This window comes from Myxine glutinosa, chromosome 6, assembly GCF_964187855.1.
Source record: "Myxine glutinosa chromosome 6, kmMyxGlut1.1, whole genome shotgun sequence".
Taxonomy (NCBI): domain Eukaryota; kingdom Metazoa; phylum Chordata; class Myxini; order Myxiniformes; family Myxinidae; genus Myxine; species Myxine glutinosa.
Window position 1 is genome coordinate 120,600,133 of NC_136266.1, and position 22,280 is coordinate 120,622,412.

At 44.0% G+C, this 22,280-nt stretch overlaps 1 protein-coding gene across 6 annotated transcripts in view; it reads left to right on the plus strand.

The window, feature by feature from the left end:
- LOC137414106 (uncharacterized) overlaps nucleotides 1–22,280 on the plus strand; it is a 150,814-nt gene that overhangs the window by 93,974 nt on the left and 34,560 nt on the right. For all 6 annotated transcript variants that reach the window (XM_078780440.1, XM_078780438.1, XM_078780441.1 and 3 more), the window contains 3 exons: nucleotides 13–1,167; nucleotides 1,258–1,306; nucleotides 15,754–15,868. In XM_078780440.1, coding sequence (XP_078636566.1) covers nucleotides 13–1,167; nucleotides 1,258–1,306; nucleotides 15,754–15,868 — 1,319 coding nt within the window. The remainder of the gene's footprint in view (nucleotides 1–12; nucleotides 1,168–1,257; nucleotides 1,307–15,753; nucleotides 15,869–22,280) is intronic.

A 22,280-nucleotide genomic window follows, 5' to 3' on the forward strand; every position in this document is an offset into this window, starting at 1 on the left:
CCCTTTGTGCAGATTATGAAGACTTTGCAGCACTTGCCCATTCCCAACAAGACACTTCTGCTTAAGAGTCGGGTGCTTTCGATCATTGAACGCTGGTCACAGGCTGGCATGTGCCACGTTCCTGTTTCTGAGGCAGATGGTGATTCCAGTGAGAACGCTTCAGCAGCACTTAGCGCTCTGAATAGTCCAGCACCATCTGACCAAGGCAAACTGGTGGAGAGCACCTACCATGAAACTCCAGTGCCAGCAGAGCAAAGTAAAACTGCAGATGTCGGTAGTATTGATAACACAACACCGCCTGAGACCGAAGCTGGTGCAATACAGCAATGGAGTACATGTGATTCTATGTCTTCAGCTTTAGAGCAGAGTACTAACTACTTGGAGAAGGTAGCAGACTCTGAAAGTGCTGAAGCATTGCCATTGCACAAGCATTTGCATGAAATTGGTGGCATTTGCCAGAAGAGTCCAACCAGTGTGCTTTCTGATGGGAGTAAGGGCTCAGATGACGAAATTGAAGCAAAAGATGCAGAGGGGCATAAAAGAACGACTTTCCTCAGTGCTGTTACCGTTGGAACGACGGAGGCTGCTCCTGGAAATTTAGAGCAGTTGAAGGGACTTGTGGCTTCTGAAAGTGAGCAGAATGCAGCAGGAATGGTTGCTGATAGCATGAAGCAACAAGAGGGATTTGTTTCTGCACATATGGAGCTGAATGCAGCCGGTGTTGGAAGTGAGCAGACAGGATTTGTCACTGTTGACTCGCCAGTCGCGAAAGCCAAGGACTCCATACCAGGTATCGTAAGTGGGAGGACAGAAATTGTTTCACAAGGTGCACTGCAGAAGAACATTGAGAAAGAAGGCATTTTGGCTAATGGTGTGCCAGTCAAGAGGAACAGTGATGGCATGAAAGATACCAAAACAAATATAAATGCTTCAGTATTGGAGAAGGCAGAGGAAGCGGACGAAATTGCAACTGCCGTGGATGCAGTCGATTCGAGCCAGGTGCAAGGGGGCAGGATGGAGCGGGCGCCAGTGGGGACGCTATCACAGGATGAAGATGATGTTGCTTCGGATGTGGAGAGTGAACAGAGCCACGAGCCTCTGCACAGTATGCCATTGAGCATCGGGCAATTGGCAGCAAAACTCTTGGACAATTGGAAGGACCTCAAGGTGACCTACCTAGCAACCTACTTTGCTATGTCCAATATTTAATATTTTATGCTGTTAATGTGCACATCTTTGTCGCTCTTTTTTAATCAGGAGGTATATCGGATACCAAAGAGAATCAAAGCAGAAAAAGAAGAAAAGGGTAAGCTTGCAGAAACCTTTTTTGAAAAACACCTGCAAAATCTCGATTTTCACCTCATTTAATCAGACAGCCATGCTTTATCTCATGATTCATTTTGCTTTGTTCCGTGATGTCTTGTGTTGGTCTATTATATTTTTGTTGATTTGAAATTGAAGCTCATAAAATAGGAGAATAACCAAATGCAATGTGCAAACAATTAAATTATTCTGCGACAACAATCTGGTGAGTATCTTTCTCCTGGCACCTTTTTGTGCTGTTGCTGATGCAGCAAATTCCAAATGAAAAAAAAAAAGACAAGACCATTTTTGAAATAAAAAGCAAATAAGTAGGAAGAGAAAGGAAATGGAGATGTGAAAAAGAGTGGAGGGAAACTGGAAACTCATAAGAACATGTGCAGTGCACACATTTTGAAAAAGTGATCTGCCACAACTAAATAAATCAAAAGGGGTAAAAACATTTATTTATTTTTAGATACTTTATCTGCATTTCACAAATCCTCTAAAAGCAACTGCAAAACTAGAAAGCATCTTGAAATGCAAAGCCCGTCTGTCAGCGTTTTACTCAAACTAAACTTGATGAAAACAAGTACAGAAACATTCAAAGTACACCGCCCCCATGCCAAAGAGTTAAATATCCTCCAGAGCGGCGTTGCCGGGGTGCCTCCGGCCTTCGGCGCCCGGCAATACCACCGTACAGCTCATAGAGACTATTTGGAAGGAGAGGTGCACAATATTTGATTGATTAATTGCATAATTGAAATCAATAAAAGATTGTCATAAAATATTTTCTTAATCAATTGGCTAATAGCATAACTGAACCACTAGTGCTTCATCCGAAGATGTAACTTTTAGAAATATAATTAAATAAGTCATTCATAAAAAATTAAATAATTAATTGATTAATCAATAAATAATTAATGGATTAAATGATCAATAAATCAAAAATATCCTTTATAGTCACATTACTTGGTCACTGTCATGTCCAAATATTAGCTTCCTAGCTCAAAAGATGCCTGAGATATTGCCCAGATGAGAAAGAAAATAAATAAATGATTAATAATGACAATAAATAAATAAATAATAATCCTAAAAAAATTAAAGAGTTAATCAATTGGCTAATAGAATACATAAACCACCACCATTTCATCCGAATCTGTAACTTAAATTTTTTAAATTAATTAAGTCATTCATCGAATAATTAAATAATTAATCGATTAATTAATTAATCAATAAATAAAATATACCTTTTGCAGCCAAATCACTTGGTCATTGTCATATCCAAATATAAGCTCCCTAGCTCAAAAGGTGCCTGAGATATTGCCAAGAGGAGAAATAGAATTATAAATAATAATGAAAATATATAAATAGTAATCATAAAAAAATGAAATAATTAATCAATTCGCTACTAGAACACGTGAACCACCACCATTTCATCAGAATCTGTAACTTGAAGAAAAAAAAAATTGTCATTAATCGAATAATTAAATAATTAATCGATTCATTGATTAATTGATTAATCAATAAATCAAAAATATCTTTTACACCCAAATCACTGTCATTGGCATGTCCAAATATCATCTTCCTAACTCAAATGGTGCCTGAGATCATGGCCAGAAGAGAAAGGAAATAAATAAGTACTTAATTAATCGCTAATAATTAAATAACTCATCAATTAATTGATTAATCAAAAAACAAAAAATACCGTTTTTGACAAAGTACTTGCTCATTATTGTGCCGAAATTTCAGCTTCGTAGCTCAAAGGATGGCTGAGATATCGCCCGAACAAGAAAGTAAGAAAACAAGTACAAATACATTCAAAGTACACTGCCCCATGCCAAATAATTAAATATGCTGCAGCGCGGCATTGCCGGGGTGCCTCCGGCGCCCGGCAATACCGCAGTGCAGCTCATTGAGGCTGCATTGGGAGGGAGAGGTGTACACTAATTGATTGATTAATTGTATAATTAAAATCAATGAAAGATTATCACAAAATATTTTCATAATCAATTGGCTAATCGCATAACTAAACCACTAGTGCTTCATCTGAAGATGTATCTTTTAGAAATTTAATTAAATAAGTCATTTATAAAAAATTAAAGAATTAATTGATTACTCAAAAAATAGTTAATCGATTAATCAATAAATAATTAATAGATGAAATGATTAATCAATAAATCAAAAATATCGTTGATAGCCACATCACTTGGTCACTCATGTCCAAATATTAGCTTCCCAGCTCAAAAGGTGCCTGAGATATTGGCCAAATGAGAAAGAAAATAAATAAATGATTATCATAAAAAAATTAAATTATTAATCAATTTGGTCAGAGAACACATAAACTACCACTATTTCATCAGAATCTGTAACTTTAAAAAAAAAAAAAATTTGGGTCATTAATCGAATAATTAAATAATTAATCGATTAATTGATTAATTAATAAATCAAAAATATCCTTTGCAGCCAAATCACCTGGTCATTGGCATGTCCAAATATCAGCTTCCTAACTCAAAAGGTGCCTGAGTTAATGGTCAGAAGAGAAAGGAAATTTAATTAATTAAATAAGTACTTAATTAATCGCTAATAGTTAAATAACTCCTCAATTTATTGATTAATCAAAAAAAAAAATACCGTTTTTGACCAAGCACTTTCTCACTATTGTGCCGAAATTTCAGCTTCCTAGCTTAAAGGATGGCTGAGATATCGTCCGGACAAACAAGCAAGAAAGAAAACAAGAAAGAAACCAGAGTGAAAACTGAGTACTCCTTTTCAGCGTGCGTCACTGCCAAGCCCCCTTTGGTGCCCGCAATGACATTGCGCAGCACCTGGAGATGGCATAGGAAAGGTGCGGTGTACAACGACCAGAGTGAAAACTGAGTACTCCCTTTCAGCGTGCGTCACTGCCGAGCCCCCTTCGGTGCCCGGCAATGACGATATGCAGTGTCTGGAGATGGCATTGGAAAGGTGCGGTGTACAAAAATACCATTTACAGCCAAATCACTTGGTCATTGTCATGTCAAAATATCAGCTTCCCAGCTCAAAAGGTGCCTGAGATATTGCCCAGATGAGAAAGAAAATAAATAAATAATTAATAATGAAAAAAAAAATTTTGTTTAAAATTATAATAATTAATCAATTCGCTAATACAACACAACAACAACATGCATTTTAAAGGCCATTTTCCCTGCTAGAGCGGGGGTTAGCCTTGCGGTCCCCATGACAATCTTCTCCATTTTGCCCTATTTTCTGCATCTCTCCTTGCCCGCATTTCTTCTTCCACCATCTTTAGCCAAGTCTTTCTCGGTCTTCCCCGTCTTCTACTTCCTTCTACATTCATTTCCATCACTCTTCTCAACCAGTCACTTTCATCCTTCCTCAACACATGACCAAACCATCTCAACCTGTTCCTCTTCACAGCATCAATCACAGGCTCTATTCCCATCATCTTTCGCAATTCATCATTTGTCTTCCTCTCTCTCAACGATACTCCGCACATCCGTCGAACCATTCGCATTTCCACCCTTTCCAACCTTCGTTGCTGCTCTACGTTCATTACCCATGTCTCGCTCCCATAAATCATAACACTTCTCACACATGCAGCATACACCTTTCCCTTCAGCTTCAACGACACTCCCCTCATCATCAGCACGCCACTCAATTCCCGAAACTTCTTCCATGCACATCTCACTCGAGCAACCGTTGCCGAGTCTGATCCACCTTCTCCATTCAGCATGTCTCCGAGGTAGCAAAATGTTTTCACACCTTCCAGCTTCACGCCGTCTCCAAGATCCAACTCAACATTTCCTCCATCTGCAGCTCCCTCTGTGCACACCTTACATTTGAATGTAGCTGCCACACTGGTTAATGACCCTCTCAGACCACTACATTTTTTATGAACCCACTCAGCGCACATTGTACACTGAATGGAGTTCACTCCGACACCCTTCCTACACACAGCACAGGGCCACTTCCCAGTTCTTTCCACCACACGCTAATAGAACACATAAACCACCACCATTTCATCCGAATCTGTAACTAAAAAACTAAAAAACAAAAACATTTGTCATTAATCAAATAATTAAATAATTAATCAATAAATCAAAAATAGCCTTTGCAGCCAAATCACTTGGTCATTGGCATGTCCAAATATCAGCTTCCTAACTCTAAAGGTGCCTGAGATAATGGTCAGAAGAGAAAGTAAATGTAAAAGTACTTAATTAAATAACTCATTAATTAATTGATTAATCAAAAAACAAAAAATACCGTTTTTGACAAAGCACTTGCTCACTCTTGTGCCGAAAATTCAGCTTCCTAGCTCAAAGGATGGCTGAGATATCGCCCGGACAAGCAAACAAGAAAGCAAGAAAACAAACAAGAAAGCAAGAAAACAACCAGAGTGAAAACTGAGTACTCCCTTTCAGTGTGCGTCACTGCTGAGCCCCCTTCGGTGCCCGGCAATGACGTTTTGCAGTGCCGGGAGATGGCACAGGAAAGGAGGAGCGGTGTACAACAAACAACCAGAGTGAAAACTGAGTTCTCCCTTTCAGCGTGCGTCACTGCTGAGCCCCCTTCGGTGCCCGGCAATGATGTTATGCAGCGCCTGGAGATGGCATAGGAAAGGTGCGGTGTACAACAACAGTTAAAAAAGATTGCACATTTTATTCATTTGTGTTCTCCATATTCTCATAATAACGGTTTGTTGAAAATGTGATGACATAAGCTCAAATGGTAACAATAAGTTATGGCCTGGACACACACACTATGAAGATTACGAAGAAGAGGGAGGTGGCATGACTTCCGGGTCGTGCCGCCTCCCTCTCGCCTGGGACGGAGACGACTACGAGCTGTGTCAAATGGATCAGTTTTGAAGTCAGTAAAGACTAACCTGAGACCAGTAGTTTGATGGGGACGGGATGGTGGTCGGTGTCATGCCGTTCGATGTGCGTTTGGGCGGCCTGGCTCTGGAACTTGGTGGGACTTATGTTGCCGGGTGGGTGGGCCCAAGCTTTGACGGACCTCCTCCTGTAGAGCGCCATCCTTTGAGGATGTGAGAGAGTGAGGTGAGGTCAAGGATTCGTGCCGTGTGCAGTGACTTTGGAGTGCATGGCAGCTTTGATGGGGGGGGGGGGGGGGGCTGTGCACGTGGTGCCTGAGATCACGTGGATTGTCTGGGACGAGACCTGGCCTGGCGGCTTGCTGAGTTTCTTCGACTTCGTCATGCTGGGAGCGAGGCCCCTGCATTTGGTGACTCCGTTTTAAAACCATGTTATTCCTGCAGGGAATCGAGCTCCGTGAGATCCAGTGACGTCCCAAATACAACAGCTTCGTGGACGGCTTTAGTTGGGGCAGGGGAAAGTGCCCATGGCTTGATGGGTTTTGCCGGCTCTGGCCCGTTGAGGAGGACAGGCACGCACACACGGCAGGGGGGAGCTGATATTTGGCAGACCTGAGAGAAAGGGGGCCTGAGATTTAGTGGAACTGAGTGGAAGGGGGTCATGCGATTTGGTGGACCCGAGTGGAAGGAGGGTCTGAGAAAGATGAGGACTGTATTATTTACTATTATTTGTAGGACTATATATATACTAGTGGGGTCACCCATGGGAATCCCACGGGCATGGACGTGTGTGACATTTCGACATATTGAGTTAGATGCTGCACATTCATTTTTACAAAATGGTTACTGGCAATTCATCAGATCCAGAAATGGTGTTATGAACACAATTTATTTATTTCACATAATATGTGACCCCTCACTCCTCTCCACCTTACTCTCCTCTCTCCACCCTCATGCCTCTCCAATCCCACTCCTCCTCACACTCCTCTCCAATACCTCCTCACACTCCTCTCAAATACCTCCTCACACTCCTCTCAAATACCTCCTCACACCTCTCTCAAATACCTCCTCACACTCCTATCCAATCCCTCACACTCCTCTCCAACTCCTCACACTCCTCTTCAACCCCTCACACTCCTCTCCAACCCCTCATACTCCTCTCCAACCCCTCACACTCCTCTCTAACCCCTCACACTCCTCTCCAACACCTCACACTCCTCTCCAACCCCTCACACTCCTCTCCAATCCCTCACACTCCTCTCGAATCCCTCACACTCCTCTCCAATCCCTCACACTCCTCTCCAATCCCTCACACTCCTCTCCAATCCCTCACACTCCTCTCCAATCCCTCACACTCATCTCCAATCCCTCACTCCTCTCCAATCCCTCACACTCCTCTCCAATCCCTCACACTCCTCTCCAATCCCTCACACTCATCTCCAATCCCTCACTCCTCTCCAATCCCTCACACTCCTCTCCAATCCCTCACACTCCTCTCCAATCCCTCACACTCCTCTCCAATCCCTCACACTCCTCTCCAATCCCTCATACTCCCCTCCAATCGCGCCTCCCTCGCCTCTCCAATCGCTCCTCACTCTCCTCTCCAATCGGGCCTCACTCTCCAACCCCTCGCTCCTCTCCAACCCCTAGCCCCTCTCCAACCCCTCGCTCCTCTCTGACGCCTCGCTCCTCTCCAACCCCTCACACTCCTCCAATACCTCCTCTCCAATACCTCCTCACACTCCTCTCCAATACCTCCTCACACTCCTCTCCAATCGCACCTCACTCGACTCCAATCGCGCCTCACTCCCCTCTCCAATCGCTCCTCTCGCCTCTCCAATCGCTCCTCACTCTCCTCTCCAATCCCTTGCTCCTCTCCTCTCCAATCCCTTGCTCCTCTCCTCTCCAATCCCTTGCTCCTCTCCAACCCCTCGCTCCTCTCCAACCCCTCGCTCCTCTCCAACCCCTCGCTCCTCTCCAACCCTTCGCTCCTCTCCAACCCCTCGCTCCTCTCCAACTCCTCGCTCCTCTCCAACTCCTCGCTCCTCTCCAACTCCTCGCTCCTCTCCAACTCCTCGCTCCTCTCCAACTCCTCGCTCCTCTCCAACTCCTCGCTCCTCTCCAACCCCTCGCTCCTCTCCAACCCCTCGCTCCTCTCCAACCCCTCGCTCCTTACTCTCCAACCCCCCGCTCCTCTCCTTTCCAACCCCCCGCTCCTCTCCAACCCCTCGTGCCTCACTCTCAAACCCCCCGCTCCTCTCCAACCCCCCGCTCCTCTCCTCTCCAACCCCCGCTCCTCTCCTCTCCAACCCCCCGCTCCTCTCCAACCCCTCTCTCCTCTCCAACCCCTCGTCCCTCACTCTCCAACCCCTCGCTCCGCTCCTTTCCAACCCCCCGCTCCTCTCCAAACCCACGCTCCTCTCCAACCCCTCGCTCCTCACTATCCAACCCCTCGCTCCTCACTCTCCAACCCCTCGCTCCTCTCCAACTCCTCGCTCCTCTCCAACTCCTCGCTCCTCTCCAACTCCTCGCTCCTCTCCAACTCCTCGCTCCTCTCCAACTCCTCGCTCCTCTCCAACTCCTCGCTCCTCTCCAACCCCTCGCTCCTCTCCAACCCCTCGCTCCTCTCCAACCCCTCGCTCCTTACTCTCCAACCCCCCGCTCCTCTCCTTTCCAACCCCCCGCTCCTCTCCAACCCCTCGTGCCTCACTCTCAAACCCCCCGCTCCTCTCCAACCCCCCGCTCCTCTCCTCTCCAACCCCCGCTCCTCTCCTCTCCAACCCCCCGCTCCTCTCCAACCCCTCTCTCCTCTCCAACCCCTCGTCCCTCACTCTCCAACCCCTCGCTCCGCTCCTTTCCAACCCCCCGCTCCTCTCCAAACCCACGCTCCTCTCCAACCCCTCGCTCCTCACTATCCAACCCCTCGCTCCTCACTCTCCAACCCCTCGCTCCTCACTCTCCAACCCCTCGCTCCTCACTCTCCAACCCCACGCTCCTCACTCTCCAACCCCACGCTCCTCACTCTCCAACCCCTCGCTCCTCTCTCCAACTCCCCGCTCCTCTCCAAACCCACGCTCCTCTCCAACCCCTCGCTCCTCACTCTCCAACCCCTCGCTCCTCACTCTCCAACCCCTTGCTCCTCACTCTCCAACCGCTCGCTCCTCTCCAACCCCTCGCTCCTCTCCAACTCCTCGCTCCTCTCCAACCCCTCGCTCCTCTCCAACCCCTCGCTCCTCTCCAACTCCTCGCTCCTCACCAACCCCTCGCTCCTCTCCAACCCCTCGCTCCTCACTCTCCAACCCCTCGCTCCTCACTCTCCAACCCCTTGCTCCTCACTCTCCAACCGCTCGCTCCTCTCCAACCCCTCGCTCCTCTCCAACTCCTCGCTCCTCTCCAACCCCTCGCTCCTCTCCAACCCCTCGCTCCTCTCCAACCCCTCGCTCCTCTCCAACCCCTCGCTCCTCACTCTCCAACCCCTCGCTCCTCACTCTCCAACCCCTCGCTCCTCACTCTCCAACCCCTTGCTCCTCACTCTCCAACCGCTCGCTCCTCTCCAACCCCTCGCTCCTCTCCAACTCCTCGCTCCTCTCCAACCCCTCGCTTCTCTCCAACCCCTCGCTCCTCTCCAACCCCTCGCTCCTCTCCAACCCCTCGCTCCTCTCCAACCCCTCGCTCCTCTCCAACCCCTCGCTCCTCTCCAACCCCTAGCTCCTCTCCAACCCCTAGCTCCTCTCCAACCCCTAGCTCCTCTCCAACCCCTAGCTCCTCTCCAACCCCTAGCTCCTCTCCAACTCCTCGCTCCTCTCCAACTCCTCGCTGGAATGAATGCCAGTTTAAACAGGATTACCTTTACTTCCGTATAATAATGATGAATGAAATAATAATGAAGAAATATCTGTCGGCAATTTCCCATCTGTGGCGATACGTGAACGAAGCTTTGCCCCTCTCTCCACATTATTGTGATGACGTATAAATTTAATATTTAATCGTGACGATTGTCATCAAATGGAAAAGTCCGCCACAAATAATATATCTCGCCATTTTTCTGTCTGTTATTTTAGGTGGTGTATGACCGACCGTGCCGCGATTTTTAAAAAATATAGTGGGGTCACCCATGGGAATCCCACGGGCATGGACGTGTGTGACATTTCGACATATTGAGATGGATGCTGCACATTCATTTTCACAAAATGGTTACTGGCAATTCATCAGATCCAGAAATGGTGTAATGAACACAATTTATTTATTTCACATGATATGTGACCCCTCACTCCTCTCAACCTGACGCTCTCCTCTCTCCACCCTCACGCCTCTCCAATCCCACTCCTCCTCACACTCCTATCCAATACCTCCTCACACTCCTCTCCAATGCCTCACACTCCTCTCCAACCCCTCACACTCCTCTCCAACCCCTCACATGCCTCTCCAACCCCTCACACTCCTCTCCAACCCCTCACATGCCTCTCCAACCCCTCACACTCCTCTCCAACCCCTCACACTCCTCTCCAATCCCTCACACTCCTCTCCAATCCCTCACACTCCTCTCCAATCCCTCACACTCCTCTCCAATCCCTCACACTCCTCTCCAATCCCTCACACACCTCTCCAATCCCTCACATTCCTCTCCAATCCCTCACACTCCTCTCCAATCCCCCCCACTCCTCTCCAATTCCTTATACTCCCCTCCAATCGCGCCTCACTTGCCTCTCCAATCGCTCCTCACTCTCCTCTCCAATCGCTCCTCACTCTCCTCTCCAATCACGCCCCACTCGCCTCTCCAATACTTCCTCACACTCCTCTCCAATACCTCCTCACACCCCTCTCCAATACCTCCTCACACTCCTCTCCAATACCTCCTCACACTCCTCTCCAATACCTCCTCACACTCCTCTCCAATCGCGCCTCACTCGCCTTTCCAATCGCGCCTCACTCTCCTCTCCAATCGCTCCTCACTCGCCTCTCCAATCGCTCATCACTCGCCTCTCCAATCGCTCCTCACTCGCCTCTCCAATCGCTCCTCACTCGCCTTTCCAATCGCGCCTCACTCTCCTCTCCAATCGCTCCTCACTCGCCTCTCCAATCGCTCATCACTCACCTCTCCAATCGCTCCTCACTCGCCTCTCCAATCGCTCCGCACTCTCCTCTCCAATCGGCTTTTTCCCGTCTCGTTTCTCTCCCGTCTAGTTATTTTTCTTGCTGTATCCTGTACAAGACTGCGTTCTTCATCGATCGTCTCATTCATTTTGGAAATGGAAGTTTCCACGCAACGCATGAATTGTCACGATCCTCAAGAGGAAGTGTCTCGTAATCATCAAATGACAAATGGCAAGTAAATTACATTGTGAAAATTAAAGATTTCAAATAAACCTATTTAAAGTGTATGCGTACATAACTAATAAATAAATAAAACGAAGAAATATCTCGGTAATTTCCTGAAACATATTTTACTTCCAGATAATAATGTTGGAATGAAATAAGAACGAAGAAATATATGTCGTTTTTGTGACGACTGTCATCAAAAGTAAAAGTAATATATCTTAACGGAAAAGAAAAAGCGAATTTTAAATATATGTCGACATTTTCCCCGTCTCTTATTTTAGGCGGTGTATTTTCGTGCATAATCGTGGTGCGATTTTTATAAATATATCTCGGCAATTTCCCGTGTGTGCGTGAATGCTCACAATTATTTCTGACACTGAGTCTAAAACCATCGCTAAAAATGAAATCAGATGGTGAATTCGAGATAAAATTGTGAGGGTGACTCAATGAATGGGCTTTATTTTACAGGCCTTTGAGAAATCATTTCGTTCCATAAACGGAAACTTTCATGGGATTCTCTTCCTGTTTTTTTCAACCGAGTCTAAAACTATGTTAGCGACTGTTAAAAATGAAATGATATATCGAATTAGAGTTTAAATAAACCTGTGTGAGAGAGAAAGACAGCACGGGCCTAACTAAACAGGCCTCAAAGCTATTCGAGTTAATAAAATGGTGGTTATTTGTTTACATGAAGCCTCTGCAAGAATGGGTGGAGCTACTCTGCAAACGGAGTAAGCCACACCCCCGGACAGACAGACAGACAGACAGAATCACCGTAGCCTATTATAATATATATATATATATATATATATATATATATATATATATATATATATGTATATATATATATGTGTATATATATATATTGTTGCGGATCTCGCACGTCGGCTCTCCCCTTATCACGGGGGGTTTAATCCCCTTGTCTTTTTATCTGGCCGACCCGAGTCCTGGAAGTTATAACGTTCCTTCCGGTCGGTGGTAAATAGGGTTGTTGGTCGAGTCTTCGTCCATTTACCTAAGTACTACCACCGGCCGTAAAGCAAGGAGATAACTCCCGCCCGAACCACGGCGTTAGTGGACACGCCGAGCGAAGCGAGCCATGATTCGGGCCGTTAGCAAGGGCGAAACCCGATTCTGAGCGGTTTCTAATCATGCTACGTTTACCCAATTAGAGAAAAGACGGATGCGATCGGATAAAGAGGAAACCCAGAAAATAGGAAGAACAAAGATTGGTTTATTAACAATTTACAAGAAGAAGAAGAGGAAACGAAAGAATGTACAGGATAGGAAGAGGAAGAAGAAGAACACAGGGCTGCCTTAAACAGTCTTATTCTTAATACCCAGGACAAACACACACTCACATGGGGATTGTAGATGGTGGATGGTCACCAGCGAGTCCAGGCTCCAGCCCGGCTCCAGTCCAGGCTCCGGTCCAAGCTCCGATGCAGCGGACGAAACCTGGCAGGCAGCTCTGCGTGTAGTTGGAACGCGACCGGACAATTATATAGCGGGGGGAAGCTGGTGTCCTATGGCGTATGTAATAAATGCACACTCGTGCCAAACGCCCCCTCTCTCCAAGGTCCTTTCGCATAGCGCGTTTCCCAGTAAGTCCTCTACAACGCCAATCGTGCGACGCCGTCTTGGACAGTTCTCTCATCAAGCGCGCCGTATATCTCTTCACAAATGTGCGCTCTCCCGATAAGTCCTCCTTTAATAAGGTCCTCCTTTAATCAGCGCCACTGCATCAGTCCTTTCACAAGTGTGCGCTCCGTATCAGTCCTCCAAATCCTCTTTCACGAGCGCTGCCGTATAAGTCCTCGCTGGCAAGTCCCCCTTTAAGGGCTTTGCGCTCACTTTTATAACTCAACCAAGCGATCTCTCCGCGAGCCCCAATGCCACGCCTGTCGGCGATCTTACCTCAGCCCTGGTTGGCTGGGCATCGCTTACCAGCCACGCCCTGATGTTGGGTTGACGTGGCCACACCTTCTTCCTGGCGCTCCGCTGCCTTTTTCCGGGCCTTACCTCGTGGCTTATGGCGGCGTTTGGGCAGAAGCCCAGCGAGGCTGCGAGCAGCTAAGGCTGCTGCTGCTGGCCGAGGAGCGTACCAATTTGGGAGGGCCATGGGGCAGACTGAAGGGCGCGTAATGGCGTTGCTTGGAGAGGGAGGCTTTCAAAATGGACGAAAGGGCCTACTCCTTATTTGATTGACAACGCAGATTCATCTATTGGAAACGCGGCCTTATCTAAACACATACTAATGAAATAACTGAAGTCCTACAGTGACCTACGTGTTGCTTGTGGCCTACCTATGGGGTGCAACCTTTCACCTTTAATGATGTTGAATTTATTTACAAGTGTGGGTTCTCAAAACCACAACACTATGTATGTATATATATATATATATATATATATATATATATATATATATATATATATATATATACATATACACACACACACACACACACACACACACACACACACACACACACACACACACACACACACACACACACACGTATTGTGCACATGCTGTATTGTATACACACGTTATATGTGACGTGTATGCGCATCTTGTGCGTGACATATTGCACATACACGTGCACACACTTGGACATATATACACACACACCAAGACACACACCTCCTACACACACAAACACACACACACACACACACACAGAAAGGTGGATATTTGAAGACCTGAGAGGACTCCGTTCCACATTCCATGTAACCGTGTGTGAGTAGGAAGCAAATCTCAATGTAAGGATGTCCGGACTTGTTAGCTTAAGCATTGTGTTTGAATGTGCATGATGTGGAGGGTTGTGTTTGTGATAAGATAGAGAGGGTTTAATGTGAATTGAGCATGTGTAAAATCTTTTGTAAACATCCACCGGTTGTGCCGGGTGACATCTCTGTAGAATAGAGTTAACACCAGCCCAGAAGAATGATGCAGAAAACTATGGGATTCGGCCAGGCAAGGAGAGAGGGGTTGGAGCTATGATTGTCCCCTGGAAGGGGGTGGAGTCCAACGCCTGGCGTGGGTTGTCAAGGGAGCCGAGGGAGGAGCCATCAAAAAGGCGCAAGAGGATTGCGAGAGTCTGAGGAGAAGAGGGAGGAGCCTGGAGGAGCGGGAACATGGTGTTGAGGAGCTTTTGGTCCTGTGAGGAGAGAATAGCGGGAAACGGTTCTATAAGGATTGCGAGAGTGAGGAGAATTAACAGTGCGCGGAGGGGCTTGCGTTTTTGGAGAGAACTGTGGTGTTCTGAGGAGTTTTATCTTGCTAAGGAGGAGAGCATTAAGGAGGTCAGCCTGCCTGCCTGCCTTGACCCTGGTGCTGTTTTCATCTTCCCGCCTTTGCCGGTTGATCTTCCTGCTCGTCTGCTCCTCACCTTTTTGTCCTGCTGTCTCCTCATTACCTTGCCCATCATCCTGCCCATCTCATCGCCTGCTCCCATTCCCTGCTCCCATTCCCTGCTGCCACCAGAGATAAGTCGCCCGTTGTGTCCCTCACCCCGTCTGTGCTTGTGACTGAAGAGAGAGAGGCGCCTTAGTTTTTTATCGGATTTATTTTACCTCATTGTATGTCATTGTTGTTAAATTAATTTTCTCTGGTTGTGTTTCGGGAATAAACCCGTTTGGTTATAAGAGATAAGGTCCTCGTGTTTCTCTTCAGCTATGTGTGCACCAGCATAATAATCGCCATAATTAGGAACACCTTGGAGATGAAGCCTGTTTCGGTCCATCCGTTCATGGGGAGGTGTTAACCAGTCTGTAAACAGACAATATCATGAAACATGTTCTTGAGTTATGGGCAAATACGTAGGGAGTTCTCAGTGACACGAAACTGAGAAATCAAATGTTAAAGATAAACTGATAAGTTTACACAGTTCACTACAAACTCACCTTGGCAGCAAAATGATTCCCTCTTTGCTGCCTTCTAGTGCTCATGAAGGTGTAGAAAGGGAATGTTCTCCCCTACATTATTGATGAATTTGTGTAAGAGAGCAATTCATGGGTATGGTTTCCCAAAGCACATTTTAACTTGTGTTAACCCCAATTTTGGTCTTTTCGAAAAGTCTCTCAGCAGCATGACTCGTTTGCTCTATATCCTAGCATTTAAAAATGTGCTTTGCCAGGGTCACGTTAATATATTTTTAGCATAATTCTATGCCAGTGTCAAAGCATTAGCTTTTACAGCAATATTACTTCTGATTTTGTTGCAAAACACTTGCATTCTTTATTTAGACTTTGTTGTGAAAAAGATGCTTTGAATAGTGCAGAACGATCTCCTGCAGAACGCAAGGGGCAGTGGAAAGAGAAAGAAAAGGAGAAAGAGAAAGAAAAGCGAAAAGGCTCCATTCCTGTTAATCCTCCATCTGCCTACATCAAGCGACCACATCCACCTGAGAGGTTAATTTATTTGTTCTCAGAGTTATTCAAATGAAATGTTCATAATGGTCCAAACTACTGTGTTTTTATTTCCATATCTGGGTTTCAGGAGGTTGAACAGAGTCTTCCCAGGTCTCAAAGTATCCACCTTCGTTTGAGTAAGAGATTATGATTCAATGGTTCATGGACAAGTTTGTGAATTTTTCTTATTCTCAAAGTTTTGGTCTGAGGTATCTTTTTTTGAGGATCGTCACCAAGCCTTGTCAGCTTCCAATTGCTGGTCGTTTGTCGTTATATTCCCAGGGATGTTTTTATAAGATCTCTCGGTTTTCTTTTTTTTATAATTCCCATTGCTCAAATAATCACTGGTACAATTTCAGTGCTCTTCAGCTTCCAGGATATTTTCATTTCATTTTTGATGGCTTTGTGTTTCGTCATTTTCTTCATTTTTGCATTGTTTAGGCCAAAATTGCTGGGGACTGACACCTCAATTAGCAATGCCTTGCATTCTTTTTTTTGTACCTCTATGCTATATCTGGTCAAAATGCTTTGTTTTCTATGTTCATGCTTGATGGGAACATTAGGTCATACGTGAGCATTACTTCCTTGTTTTCAGCGATTGCTTTTGGTTCATGTTTCCACGGGTTTTCTGGAACTGGTATATTGAAACTTTTGCAGATGTGCCAGTGGATTACTTGACGTACTTTGTTGTGCCTTTGGGTGTACAGCTGCCCTGACATGAGTTTTCTTTTTTTACATCCTGATATGAGGTAGCTCATACTTGGTTTCTACCTTGCCGAACCCATACTTGTCTGATTGACTGAGTCACACCATTTTCTTTAAGCCATTGGTGGAGTGTCCTTTGGTTTGGTCATTTATTCATAATTATCAGTTCTCCATCCCAGTTGAGCTGGCCTCTTCCTAGCCATTCCCAAAGAGCCTTCTTTGTCTACTCCCAATTTTTTTTTTTTTTTTTTTTAATATCTTCTTGCTCTTTTATCGTTTTCCAGTTGTCTGTGTATATCTGTTGATATTTCGTTTTATATTTTTCCTTCTTATTTTTTTGCAATTGTTGGGGCTGCACTCATTTCGGTTGTGTTGTTGGTTTGTTGTGTGACATCTTCCATTTTCGCCTGTTTTTGGAATTTTTTTGCTGGGTGGGTTAGGGTTAGGGATACCTTCTCTGGTTTGTTGTTGTCTTTGTGTTTGCTTACTAATTGGACTTGGTAGCCTGTTGCACTTTTAAAGTATTCGGCCAATTATACTGTTGCCATTCTGTGTACCTGGTTGAGTTCCATCAGGCCCCTACCTCCTCCTTGTCTCAGAAGGTACATTCTCAGGATGCATTGATTTTTGTGTAAAACATTTGTGTGTGTGTGTGTGTGTGTGTGCGTGCGCGCGCGTGTGTGTGTGTGTGTGTGTGTGTGTGTGTGTGTGTGTGTGTGTGTGTGTGTGTGTGTGTGTGTGTGCGTGCGTGCGCACAGTATCCACAGCATCAATGACAAGGATAAGGCTAAATGTTTATCATCTTTTGATTTTTTTTTTCCACATTGTACACAAACATTCCACATGACAAGCTCGTAACCGCATTGGACAGAGCAATAGATAAAGCATTTGCAGGAGGTTATAAAGTATACATTAATGCATATGAAAAAAGAGCAAACTGGTCTGTAAAGAAAATCATTCAAGCAGTTTTTCAAAAAGTTAACTCAAAGAAAGTATTCAATTTCTCCAAAACAACAGTTTCTTTACATTTGGGAAAAAGATACTCCAGCAGACAGTGGGAATACCCATGGGTTCAGATCCGGCCCCTTTCTTTGCATATTTGTTCCTGCACATGTGCAAGTCTTAATGGGTCCAGAACATGTGCAGGAGAAAACAAACAAATGCACAGATGTGGAAACATCTTTAGATTCATTGATGATTTGCGAGTAATTAATGATGGATTTCGATTTGATCAGCTTCATGATGATATATATCCAAAATAACGTGAATTTAAAAATGAAAACCAAACTTCCACTTCAGTTTCCTTTTTAGAATTACAAATCAATATCCATATTACGAAATTTCAGACCAAATTATTTGATAAACGAGATGCCTTTCCATTCCACATTGTATGAATGACTTTCAAAGACAGCAACATTCCGGAAAAGCTGTTCTATGGTACGGTTGGTTGCAGGTGAGATAATTGCGCCCGTGAGACCAACCATGCACAGCACTGAACTTGTCAATATATTAAAACAAGTAGTCAGACGTTTACTAATTACCTCCGCCACCAAAGGTGGATGGAGGTTGTTTTCACCCCTGTCTGTCCGTTTGTGAACACAATATCTCAAAAAGTTGTGGACGGTTTCGGACACAATTTGGCAGAGATGTCGCGTATGTGACAAGGACGAAATTGTTAGATTTTGGTGAAGATCTTGATTCGGATCCGGCTATTAGAATTTTTTAAGTGATTTTTTTTTACCATTGGGAGATGGTTCCAAAAACGATACATAGTAGGATATCTAAAAAAGTTGTGGACGGATTTGGACGAAACTTGGTGGACCGGTTGGGTGTCTGACAAGGACGATTCATTTCGGTTTTTGTGAAGATCTGAATATGGATTCGGATATGAAAATTTTAAAATTTTCTGTTTACTTCTTCACCATTGGGAGATAGGGCCAAAAACGATACATAGCAGAATATCTCAAAAAGTTATGGATGGATTTGGACGAAACTTGTTGGACAGGTTGGGTGTCTGACAAGGACGATTCATTTCGGTTTTTGTGAAGATCTGAATATGGATTCGGATATGAAAATTTTAAAATTTTCTGTTTACTTCTTCACCTTTGGGAGATAGGGCCGAAAACGATACATAGCAGGATATCTCAAAAAGTTATGGATGGATTTGGACGAAACTTGGTGGACCGGTTGGGTGTCTGACAAGGACGATTCATTTCGGTTTTTGTGAAGATCTGAATATGGATTCGGATATGAAAATTTTAAAATTTTCTGTTTACTTCTTCACCTTTGGGAGATAGGGCCAAAAACGATACATAGCAGGATATCTCAAAAAGTTATGGATGGATTTGGACGAAACTTGGTGGACCGGTTGGGTGTCTGACAAGGACGATTCATTTCGGTTTTTGTGAAGATCTGAATATGGATTCGGATATGAAAATTTTAAAATTTTCTGTTTACTTCTTCACCTTTGGGAGATAGGGCCGAAAACGATACATAGCAGGATATCTCAAAAAGTTATGGATGGATTTGGACGAAACTTGGTGGACCGGTTGGGTGTCTGACAAGGACGATTCATTTCGGTTTTTGTGAAGATCTGAATATGGATTCGGATATGAAAATTTTAAAATTTTCTGTTTACTTCTTCACCATTGGGAGATAGGGCCAAAAACGATACATAGCAGGATATCTCAAAAAGTTATGGATGGATTTGGACGAAACTTGTTGGACAGGTTGTGTGTGACGAGGAAGAATCGATTCAATTTTGGTGAAGATCCGGATCCAGCTAGTCGATTTTTTACAAGTGATTCTTCACCATTGAGTGATATGACCAACCAGGTGGAGCTATGCTCTCTACTGAGTGTCGTTCTAGTTTAACACTGAACTTATCAAGAGATTAAAACAGCTATGTTAGACATATGCCAACACAGGGAGCTGCTGTTAGCAGATTAAAACAAGTTTTCTTTAAGATCATAAAATGATGCCAAATATAATTAGTGAAATACAATGTGAATAGTAAAAAATATTATTAACAAGATGTTTATATCGATACATTAAAAAAATATAATAATAATATATCTATATATATATATCTGTGCAGCGTCTGTCCTGTGTTGTCCTGTCCTGTGTTGTGTTGTCACTGAATTACTTTCTCAAACATTTGTGAAATCGTACCAAACTTCTGGTATGCACATATCTCTCCCGTCGGTATGTCCTAAGCGTATTTTTTTAGAAAAAAATTCCAAAATATATATTTTTTTGGGGGAATTTTTTTTTTCAACTTCAATTTTTTTATAAAATGTGATGTCACGTATATTACAAATACATTTATGCAAAGTAATTGTTTGAATTATGATTGGTTTAAACCATGACAAAATGGCAACTCGGGTACAGTCATTTATCTATATATCTACACACCTGGGCAGTGTCTGTGTTGTCACTTAACGACTCCCTCAAACTTTTGTTTCCGTGGTTGTGAAGTGTTTTTAATAACGTTGTGGTGGTTTTGAATCACGTGGTGGTGAGGTGTTTTTAAATGACGTGGTGGTGAGGTGTTTTTAAATCACATGGTGGTGAGGTGTTTTTAAATCACATGGGGGTGAGGTGTTTTGATTTATGTGGTGGTGAGGTATTTATAATTATGTGGTGGTGAGGTGTTTTGAATTATGTGGTGGTGAGGTGTTTTGAATTACTTGGTGGTGAGGTGTTTTTAAATGACGTGGTGGTGAGGTGTTTTTTATTTCGTGGCTGAGAGATTTTTTTTAAAGTGTTTTATGGCTGTGAGGTGTTTTTAATTTTGTGGTGGTGAGATGTTTTTATTACGTGTTTTATGGCTGTGAGGTGTTTTTAATTTTGTGGTGGTGAGATGTTTTTATTACGTGTTTTATGGATGTGAGGTGTTTTTAATTTTGTGGTGGTGAGATGTTTTTATTACGTGTTTTATGGCTGTGAGGTGTTTTTAATTTTGTGGTGGTGAGATGTTTTTATTACGTGTTTTATGGATGTGAGGTGTTTTTAATTTTGTGGTGGTGAGGTGTTTTTATTACGTGTTTTATGGCTGTGAGGTGTTTTTATTACGTGTTTTATGGCTGTGAGGTGTTTTTAGTTTAGTGGTGGTGAGATGTTTTTATTACGTGTTTTATGGCTGTGAGGTGTTTTTAATTTTGTGGTGGTGAGGTGTTTTTATTACGTGTTTTATGGCTGTGAGGTGTTTTTAATGTCGTGGTGGTGAGGTGTTTTTATTACGTGTTTTATGGCTGTGAGGTGTTTTTATTACGTGTTTTATGGCTGTGCGGTGTTTTTAATTTTGTGGTGGTGTGTTTTTATTACGTGTTTTATGGCTGTGATGTGTTTTTATTACGTGTTTTATGGCTGTGAGGTGCTTTTAATTTCGTGGTGGTGAGGTATTTTTATTACGTGTTTTATGGCTGTGAGGTGTTTCTATTACGTGTTTGATGGCTGTGAGGTGTTTTTAATTTCGTGGTGGTGAGGTGTTTTTATTATGTGTTTTATGGCTGGGAGGTGTTTTTATTACATGTTTGATGGCTGTGAGGTGTTTTCAATTTTGTGGTGGTGAGGTGTTTTTATTACGTGTTTTATGGCTGTGAGGTGTTTTAAATTACTTGGTGGTGAGGTGTTTTGAATTACGTGGTGGTGAGGTGTTTTGAATTACGTGGTGGTGAGGTGTTTTGAATTACGTGGTGGTGAGGTGTAATCGTCCCAAACTTCCAGTCTGCACCTACTCCTCCCCTATGTGTGTGCTGAGGGGTTCTTTCTTGAAAAAACAGCACTAAATTGCCTATAAAAATGTAATATCACAAACACAACAAATACATTTGTGCAAAGTAATTGTTTGTATTATGATTGGTGTAAATCATCACAACACAGCAACTCAGGTACAGTCATTAGCCTCAGCTAAAATAAGCCCGTTCCTCAGTAACGACGCTTGGTGAGGTGAGCGGAGCGAGCCGAGCCAAGCTAGTTTATTTATATATGTGGAGAAATTTCCTCCTCTGCATGGATGCCAACTTCAGGGGTTTGTCCGTGCTCTATCCTTTTAAATGCTGAGCGTCCAGCAAGGAAGCAGCACGTACCATTTTAAGTCTTTGGTATGAATATTGAATACTCCATCAAGATCTTCCCATCCACATACAACAACACCATTTGTTTGAGCTGACCCATTCAAAAGGTCTCTTTCTTTGCTTTCATTGCTTTCCCAATAATTGCTGTTGACTTGGTTGGGGTTGGAATCAAACTACTGACCTTCTAGTCTCAGAATGGATCCTCTAACCATTATATGGCTAAGTTTTGTATGATGATAAAGGCATCTACATATATAAAACACAGTTTGTGTGTGTGTGTGTGTGTGTGTGTGTGTGTGTGTGTGTGTGTGTGTGTGTGTGTGTGTGTGTGTGTGTGTGTGTGTGTGTGTGTGTGTGTGTGTGTGTGTGTGTGTGTGTGTGTGTGATGTTACCGATACTCCTAAACGGAGAGGCTCACGTACTTGATATTTGGCACAGACATGGCCATTGAGCCTGGGAAGAACATGGCCGACCACAAATTTATTTCATAATATTTTTTTACCATATTTTTACCTCAGCGCATTTCAGCGAGGAATATTATGCACGGAATCTGACCGGTGTCAGAGCAGCGCGCTGATTCGCTCAGAGCGATCACGTGATGTTCCTTGCCGCCATTAACTCAGTTACGC